The 9,332-nt window shown below is 45.5% G+C and overlaps 1 protein-coding gene across 12 annotated transcripts in view; it reads left to right on the forward strand.

Moving 5' to 3' along the window:
* MICU1 (mitochondrial calcium uptake 1) overlaps positions 1-9,322 on the forward strand; it is a 105,761-nt gene extending 96,439 nt beyond the window's left edge. For all 12 annotated transcript variants that reach the window (XM_040607612.1, XM_040607616.1, XM_040607615.1 and 9 more), the window contains 2 exons: positions 6,431-6,520; positions 8,417-9,322. In XM_040607612.1, coding sequence (XP_040463546.1) covers positions 6,431-6,520; positions 8,417-8,577 — 251 coding nt within the window. In that variant the 3' untranslated portion in view covers positions 8,578-9,322. The remainder of the gene's footprint in view (positions 1-6,430; positions 6,521-8,416) is intronic.
* Positions 9,323-9,332: the final 10 nt, after the last annotated feature.

The following is a 9,332-nucleotide window of genomic DNA, read 5'->3' on the forward strand; positions in this document are numbered from 1 at the left end:
TGTTTGGGGGAAATCATCTATACTCTTTGTTTTAGATCACTGTTATCTTAAGACTTAAAAGAAGGCAGTATGATTTTTCTCTCATTTAAAAGTAAAAATATGAAGCATGGATGTGCTGCTGCTGCTGCTGCACAGCCCTTTCTGCAGCATCCCACAAGGAGATAATACTCCAGCAAATCCAATTTACTTGGTGTCTACAGTAAATTAGCAATTGCCCAGTCATGGAATATGCATTTGTGGAGTATTTAGTCCACATGCAGTTGGTAAATCAGTGTGATTGCTGTTTAATTATGTGCAATTGATGAGCTTGTGTTGAAGCCCCAGCCATTGAGCTGGGATTATTTGGCTGGAGTAAGTAAACCTTGGGGAGGGTTGGTGGTGTGCGGGACATAGCTTCAAACCGCTTGTGGGCTCTCCTGTCCCCAGACGCCCATCCCTGGGGCCTGCAGGGTCCTGGCTGTTGGGAGACATTTCTTCGGGCTTGGGCAGAAGAGGAGGGTTATTCTGCAAAGCCCTCTTCATGTGTGTCTGGTAGCTGACACAAATTACCCCTTGCACCCTTCTGTGCTGCTCAACCCAGAGATGCTCTGGGCAGGAGGCATGAAGAGAGCATTTTGCTGTGGTCCCAACGAAGGTGCAAAGCGAACTACAGTGATACACCTGGGTTTTGCAGCAGGGATCTGTGTGCTCCCATGCCTGAATTGTTTATGCATTACCCACTTCCATATGTGTGCACTCAGTCTGGATATTGCAGCCACAAATCAAATAAGCAGTAAATGGAGTGTACTCTTCCAAAAGTCAACCTTTCACAAGGTTGCTTGTTAAAAACCAACAAATGTAAAAACTACTCATCATACGGGGAGAAGGAAGAGGATAGTTAGTATATAAAATAAATCACTGCTAACCTAATGCAGCAAACGTTACTATAATTTTAGAAGGTCTGTTTAAAATCTAAGAGGAAAAAAAATGATGGCATCAAACAGCCATAGCTTGACAAGCTGTTTTCAGTGTTGAATTAAAGTCCTCTCTTCTTCTAAAAAGGATCATAAACCTCTATTTTAATGACCCATAGAATAACACATGTATTATTTGTTAGTCCATCTTTCATTTTACCAGAAACATAATAGCCATCATTCTCTTAAATCATAAGGATTGCTTAGAAAACTTTCCCAGCGTGGGCTTACAGCTGGCAGCAGGACAGGAGCCGAATTCGTCACTTATTCCCCTTTCGAGGCAAGAGTGTGAGTTGCACTTTTTTTTGGCACTGTCTGCAGCCAGACTTTCCAAGCAGCTGTGCTGCTGGCTCCAGCAGAGAGCCGCGCTATAACTCCTTTGTGTTGTAGGGCAAGACACAGATGTGCTTTGCCTAGAGATGGGCCAAAGCGAGGGGAGGCGGCTGAGCCCACTGCTTGCTCCAGTGGCTCAGCCAGCTCGAAGCAGGGCTGGAGCCCAGGAGGGGTTAATGGAAGATCATTTTATTTGAAGTATGGAGCTTGAAGTGGCTGCAAACTTGACAGGGAATTTGGAAGGAGGTAGAGAAGAGTTTTGAGTGCAGCATGTTTTTGTCATTCCGTTGCTGCTTGCTTAATCTGCCTTCAGAGCTGGATGAAAGAAATCAGTCCCCCATGAAGATGCAGCTCAGCTCGCTCCTCTGGAGTAATGGCACGTAGTGAGCGCTGGTGGTTGGGTGGGCAGGACTTCTGTGGCATGGGTGAGGTTGGCAGGGATGTCTAGAGACCCTCTAGTCCAACAGGGTCACCTACAGCAGCTCACCCAGGGCCACCTACAGTCAGGTTTTGGGTATCTCCAAGGATGGAGATGCCATCGCCTCTCTGGACATATAAGAAAGCCTGGATGAGTATTTGCAGTAATTTGTGAGAAAGAGAAGAATCAAACAATGAAACTCTACAGGTGGTGTCCTGTAGAGGCAAGCCATGGTCACAGGTTGTCACCTTTTCCCTCACACCAGTGTGCTGGGGGGTGGGGGGGTGTGTGTGTTTATGTCCTGATGGACAGGGACCATGGAAATGCTTGGCACACTGTCGCCAAGCATGAAGGGTCTGGAGCTCGCCTGCCCTTTGGCTTTAGTACACGCACAGTTAATGGTGCAGTGTTTGCTGAGTGCTGATGCAACGAGTTGTTGGGCAAAGCTCCATCACAACAGAGGATGCACGTCCACAAGGCTTTAATAAATCAGCTTGGTAACCCTGAGGACAAGCTTTGCATAGATCAACAGCCCCTGGAAGACACTGAATACCTTTCAGTTTAGAAACCATTTTCTGTGTTGGATTCTCCTTTCTTTACTTATTTATGACTGTGAATGTTACATAAACAGTGCATCAGCTCAGCCTTTGGTCTGGTAACTCCGCTTTTTTCCAAGAAGCGTGATCTCCATGACTTTCCGTCATGCTCCCTTTCATGTCAAAACAGTTTCTGCTCAGCTGCAGGGCTGCAGCCTCACATTTTGAGAAGAATAAATGTGTTGTGCCACAGGATTGCATAGGGTTTGTACATCTCTCTTATGGATGGATATTCTGGTACGTACAGATGAATTGATTTGAAAAAAGTTCGACTCTTTCTAGCTATATTGTCAATTATGGCATCCAGCATTTCCAGCTGGGATGCTTAAAATGAAATGTGCGTATCAGTGTGAGACCCTACATAGCCTGGTTTCTGGGAGCCCAAAATATACGTGTCCTGCCTCTGCAGCGTGTAACTGCCCAGGGCAGAGAGCCCTGCTCCTGTCACTCTGGGTGCTGTTAAAAAGAAAAGAAAGCAGCAGCCCAGCTGCCCATTAGTTTGGAAAAATGTGTGATTAATCTCAAGGTGGAGGAAAAAAAGTGAGGTTTGCTATCTGGCTAGGCTCTCAGCCATAGAAAAGCCCTGTTTGTAAGCATTTGGTGAGGCATTACTCACAGTGCAGTTCTGGGAATTGGAGTGGGAAAAAAAAAAAGATGAGTGGGAAAAAAAGATAACTGTATTGGACACTAAACTTGCATAAAGAAACTCAGATGGCTCAGTAGAGGAACCAGTGGTAGACACTAGAAATTTTAAAAGCCACATGGCTCTTCAAGATAGAACTGTGTAACTGTTTTTCGGTGGTATAAAATCTAGGAGACTTTCCCATGTAGAGATGGATGCAGCCATCCCAAATGCCCAAATCTGAACAAGCTTTGTTTTAGGAGATGTTTCGCTGACAGCACCTATTTCGTTTTGCAAAACAGTAAAGAAATTGTGGTGAGAGGTTCACTTCAATATTTAGTTGCCTCACTGAGATACCTTGCAGCCTGGAGTGTGTGCATCAAAGTGGAAAGCAGAGACACTTTTCCCTTCCTTATGACTCCTTAAAAATCAACAAAATCATTACCGAGCACAGCACAGTCATGCAGCTCCTGTGAAATAACATTTTGCAGAATTTTTGCATTGAGCAAGAACAATGTGATGGAGGTGACACATACACAGTGGGATTAATAAAGAGAGGAAGAAGTAACTGGTGGCTACAAATTACAGCTGGTAAAACTGGCCATGAAAAATAAATAAGCACATGTCAAAGAGGAGGGAAGGATCAGGTGACACCCTGTAGAGATGGAAGGAGGGGGGTGAAAACATAACTTTATAATTGAAGACATAATTCTTTTTTTTTTTTTCCCTTCAAGACTACAGCAAATAACTTCTTCAGTAGGGTGTACCCGAGAGGAGAGGATGGTGTCAAAGCTTGGTTGAACACCTTGAAAGAAGATTTACGTTTAAGAGGAGTTAAATGAAATTTGTTGTTGCTGTCTGAGGAAATACAGATTTGCTTTTGCTTTCTGAAGATGTGGGTCTTGGGTAAGAGGTGGCTTACAGCACTTAAAACCTCTGCTGTTGCCAAAGTTGAGGTGTTTTAAAGTGTCTCCCCAGCAAAAGAACTTTCTGGGGAAAAAATAAACTGAGAAATAAGTCTAGATAAACTCTTTTCTTTTACCTAAACCTCTTATTTTCCCTTGAACTTTACATGTTACTGAAGTCCCCCAGCAGTGCATGTGGCGGGTAGGAGTTACAGCACATATTTTGCAGCTGGCTGGAGCCAGGAGTGTATTTAGGGAACAAGCATTGCTTAATTGGGGAGGGGAAAGGCACCTTTTACAAAGGCATATGTAAAATCCAGAGGCAGGGCATGTATCTTGGTAAAAAGGATTATGCCATCCACCATTTGGCTCCGGTGTTCATGGCGTTTGATCAAAGAGGACCTATAAATACTTCATTATACGTGTGCAATCTATAGTTGCCCTCTCTGGTTTGGGATATGTGTGATGCTGGCCATCCATCCCTCCCTCTCAGATCCAATGGGGAAAGCTGAGGGCAGCTTTGTCATTGAATTTGTTGGTGTTTGATGTCAGTGTGAGCTAATTAAATGGTACACTGTTAAAGCCCTTTTTGGTGGGCTGCTGCCATCTAATGCATCCGCTCGCTTGTGTTGCAGTTCATTCATTCAGTTGTGTTGCATTTTGCTGGCTAATTTGTGCATATTAAGAAGAGGAGAGATGAAAAGAAAGGGATGCAGGGACGTGGTGGCTGTCCCTGCACTTAAAACATTAATTCCCTTGTCTTCTTTGCTAACTAGGTTTTCTTGAGAGCTGTGCCACATGCATGATGCAGTATATTCTGCAGCCTGGTTGATGTGGGTGGGCTGGGAGAGACAGCAGTCTCCCCACAACTCAGCTGGCAAGATTCGGGAACAAAATTAATTCACGTTTTCTTTAATGATTACATTGCCTCTGCTGCCCCCAAAGCAGGCTCTGGCTGCCAGCAGGACATGCACAGGAGCAGTGGCCATATCCTGACTTACAGTGACAGAACTAAAATACAGAGTAGACTGCAGACCAGAGCTATCTGTCATGTAGGAGAGGATTTTAATTCAAAATGAATAATTACAGGCAAACAGCAGGTGCCTACTTGAGGTTATATATATTTTAATCAACCTTTTGTTTAATTTCAGTTTTCTCCTGCATTATTTAGTAAAAGGAGGGATTTTATAGGGGAAAAAGACCTAATGATCGCTGTGGATTCCTCCTCAGAAACACCAAACCTCACTCAGAGGAGCAGAAATGGGATGGAGGAAACCAATAGTCTTGAACGTTCATGGGGGGAAAAAATAATCCCGTTAGAAACACTTTATGTGGTTTCTAATAAATCCAATTACAGTATAGATAGGTGCTTATTTTTTCCTTTCTGACATGCAACCCTTTGAAATTTCTGAAGGGCCAATAGCTCTGCAAAAGGACTAGAGTGCATGAACCCAGAAGGATGAAAGCAGAGCTTTTTTTTTTTTGGTTTCAATCTGATTGTGTCACGCTACTTCCCTCTTTTGCCTTGCCAACTCCACAGCTAAATGTTCATCCCAGTTGCTGTGGGCTCGCTGCCGCGCTGCAGTGTCTTCAGACAAGGTTTCCTTGGGTCAGGCTTTGTAGGGAAGTGATTGAACTTAAATTATGCTCGCATTCATGCAAAACCCTTACGTTTTATTGAGTATCTGGAAGAGAACAGGGTGTTTCAACCCTGACAAATGGTGACAACTCAGCTGCTCTTATCTCCCCTCATTCCTTCAGTTTGCAATAGTCAAAGGGAGACCAGAGAGCAGCCAGATGCACACAAATACATACAGGGGAAAGAGCTAAACCAGCCCCAGTGAGGTGTGGCGTGTTTCCCCTTATGCAGCAAACTCTACTGCATAACCCTGCCAGTTTGATAGCTCCGTGGATGGCTCTTTAGTTCTAGAGGCATGAGTAAAACTACAGTACCACTTCTTTACTGATGGGCTCAGCTGCCAGTCTGGGGGCAGGGGGGTTGGGGGGCAAGTAAAATAATTCATTACAACTCTTTATTTTATTGCAAGATTAATCTTGTCTGCTGGCTGCAAAGCCTGTTGCAGGGAGGGTGGATGGGTTTGTTCTGCAATTGTTGGCCCCGGGTTGCTTAACAGGAAAACTGGGCGGTTTCATTCCCGGCCTGTTGGAATAGTTGGTTCAGAGCATTATCTTTGCAACACAGTCGGAAGGAGCTGCCTTGTTGATCAAACCTGTCAGGAGAGGTTTTCCACCTTGTGTTTGCTGTAGTGCTGACACTTCTGATTTTGTAACCAAAGGGGGAGAAAAAAAACATGTCAACTCAGTGTTTTAAAGTTTATTTTGAACACACAGGTATCAGAACACGGGTGCTCACCAGCAGCCTTGCCACACCCCATGTGGTGTTGCAGTAGGAAGGCAAAGGCTTTGAGGAGCCTGGTTTGGGGGCATGTATTGAATGAGCTAGGGATGAAACTTATTTCAAGCCTCTTTGAGGCGGTCTTCTGGGGAGGAGAAAAGTCTTCTGCTCCTCTGCCTGCATTTGGTGCAGTTGGCAGATCACCATCATGACACCTTGCTAACCTTGTGCCCTTCCTCTGTTGCAGTGACAATGCAGCAGGTGGCCAGGACAGTGGCCAAGGTGGAGCTCTCCGACCACGTGTGTGACGTGGTGTTTGCACTCTTCGACTGTGATGGTGAGTGACCCCAACCTCTTGGCCAGGCTAGGCAGGATTTGATCCAGGGGGAGGAAATACAGGGGGGAAATGCCAACCAGGAAAGACTGACATACATGGCTGTGGCTCATCTGATCTTTGACCATGGATTTGTACTGATGCTCCTGCCTTCCTAGGAAAGGTATCTGATGGTTCCCAGCTTCCAAGATGTTGATCTTAAAGCACTGGATGCAAGCATTTGGCATGCACAGCTTCTTTTTTTCTCCCACAAAACTCTTTATTTTGTTTAATGAAATCAGCTATTATGCTCCAGTGTTGGAAATGAGCTTGTCTGGTACTTTTCCTCCAGCGTCTGGACAAATATCAGCTTAATTAGCGGCAGCTCTGTGCCCTGCTTGTTTCTTTGCTGGCCCACAGAGGATGCAAGTGCTTTGGGATAGCTTGTTGCCACACTGAAGCAGTCTCAGGTTAATTTAATGAAAATTAGTGGTACCAGAGACCCTGCTGGCATCCTGCTTCTTCAGCAGTCACTAGGATCTGGCGGCTCTGAGTGGCACCAGTGATGCATAGACAGCTGTTTGTTTTCTGATATAAGCGAACATTTTTTAAATGTCTTTAATTATTTTATTCCTTGTTGTCCCTCTTGGTTTCAGCCCCCACCTGCTTCTTTGCATCTTTCTAAGGTTGTATCTCGTTTTATTTTTCTCTGTGCTTCAGTGCCACTTCCCAATGCAATCCTCAAGCCAGATGATCAGGCTGAAGATTAAACTGAAGCATAGCCAAATATTCTCTGTTTGCATCCTCTCATAGGAGAATCTGCTAAATATTTTGATAGCAAACCTCTGGGGGGGAAGACTGTGGTTGCCAGAGGGAGTCTGTGTAAGGAAGGAGGCAAGTGGAAATGCAAGTGCAGACCTCTTTTTTTGGTGTTTTCACTCTATCAGTGTTTATGGATGTGCATGCATCAAAAAACGGTGCAGCACTGGAGGGAGTTTTACTAGCCCCTTGATAGTTTGCTGGAATTTTGCTGCCCAGATTTGCATTTGGATGTAAGGCAGGAAAAAAGCTCTCAAAGGAAGAAACTTGTTCATGAAATACAATGATGTCATCCCCTGTATGAGACAGAGAGATTCCCTCTCCTTTGTCCTGGGGAGCCGATGGCACCGGCAGGTTTGTTTCTTGAGGGCTGATGTCCCTCATATTTATTCTGTGCCCAAAGGTGGGTTGCTTTCCTATGCTGCTCCCTAAAAGCTAAAATCAGTGTTGTCAGCTGTGCACCATTGGCAGGGGAGCAAAACAAGCAACAGGATACGTGTGGCATCGTGGCAGGAAGGCATCAGCCCCTCAGCAGGCAGGTGTCAGGCTGTCGATGGCACCGTGGCTTGCTGCCCTCCCCTTCGACCAACCAGCGCCCCAAATAAAACTCCCAGAGGTTAAGCAACTACGGAGTAAAATTTGCTATTTCATTATAATCTTATTTTTAACATAAATTCAGTTGACATAATTCTCAGTAACCTCACTAGATTAGTGAATCTTCCCTTCTACTCCATTAAGAGAAATCTGCGCTCTGTTACTCTCTGCTCCCATCATTTCCTACATCACTTAAAGTGAAGTTTCCTGTGGGTGCATGGGCATTTGTTTTGCATTTGTTTTTCTGTCTTCAAGCCCCAGCACTGCAGGCCCTGCAAGGCGTGGTGGTGCCAGGCTACACAGGGCAGCATCCGTAGGGTTGGGATTTAAATGCTGTGGTTTGGCAACCCTTGCTCAGCAGGATATTTTGGGTGGTTGAAGCCAAGCGTGATCTCAGTGTCTGCAAGAAATGACACTTGTGGCTGCTTCCCTTTAAAGTTAGTGCATGCAGGTTGTTGGTGGGTTTTAGTGTTTCTCATGGTTGTTTTTTTTTCCTTTGTCTTGCAGGGAACGGCGAGCTGAGCAACAAGGAGTTTGTTGCCATAATGAAGCAGCGCCTTATGAGGGGCTTGGAGAAGCCAAAGGACATGGGTTTCACACGACTCATGCGGGCAATGTGGAAATGCGCCCAGGAGACAGCATGGGACTTCACCATGCCTAAGCAGTAGTGGGATCAGGGAGGAGTGCTCAGCTTCCACATATCAGCCCTGCCGCCATTGCTGAGGACACCTACAGGGTGGCATCAGGCTCTGGCAAGCCCAGACTGTTCATAACAGGAGATTTTTGTAAATCGAAGTTAAGAAATCAAAGCCTGTTTTATTTACAGCTTCTGCTTGCCACTGGCCCCTTAACATTCCCCTATCAAGAAAAAGAAAAGGACTTTTCTTAGTGTTGCCACCTCCGCTTCATGATGTGCCCTGCCTGCAGTTGGGTGTCAAGCGAGTTGGTGGGGCTGCACCCAAATCACTTTTATTTAATGTTACTACAAAACAGCCCAGGGTTTATTTTAATTCTTAGATGGCTCCCAAGAAAAAGCCATGGGATTCCTTCATAGAGCATACCGGTGGGACCTAGGAGCAGAGGCTGGAGCAGCCCCAGGATTTCCATCAGTCAAATGCTCTGTGCTCCTGCAGACTGTCAGAGGGGGTGGATGGGACAGGCGCACTCGCAGAGGGGCTGCCTGAGCTGAGGTGCTGCCTCTGGTGTAAGAGCAGTTAAAAGTAGTGGAGCAACTGGCTGTTCTGCCCATCCTGCCTTGCATAAGCAACTTGCTGTGGGAGGTCTCCAATTAGTGTTTTTTAAATGGGGAGTGCGCTCTGTGGAGAATTGTCATTCTGTAACGGGAATGAGCTGAAAGATCTCTTTGAGTGCAGTCCTCTCAAAAGTATCACGTAAAGATGTTGCTCACAACAACATGGCTCAT

Source organism: Falco naumanni, chromosome 9, assembly GCF_017639655.2.
Source record: "Falco naumanni isolate bFalNau1 chromosome 9, bFalNau1.pat, whole genome shotgun sequence".
Classification (NCBI taxonomy): domain Eukaryota; kingdom Metazoa; phylum Chordata; class Aves; order Falconiformes; family Falconidae; genus Falco; species Falco naumanni.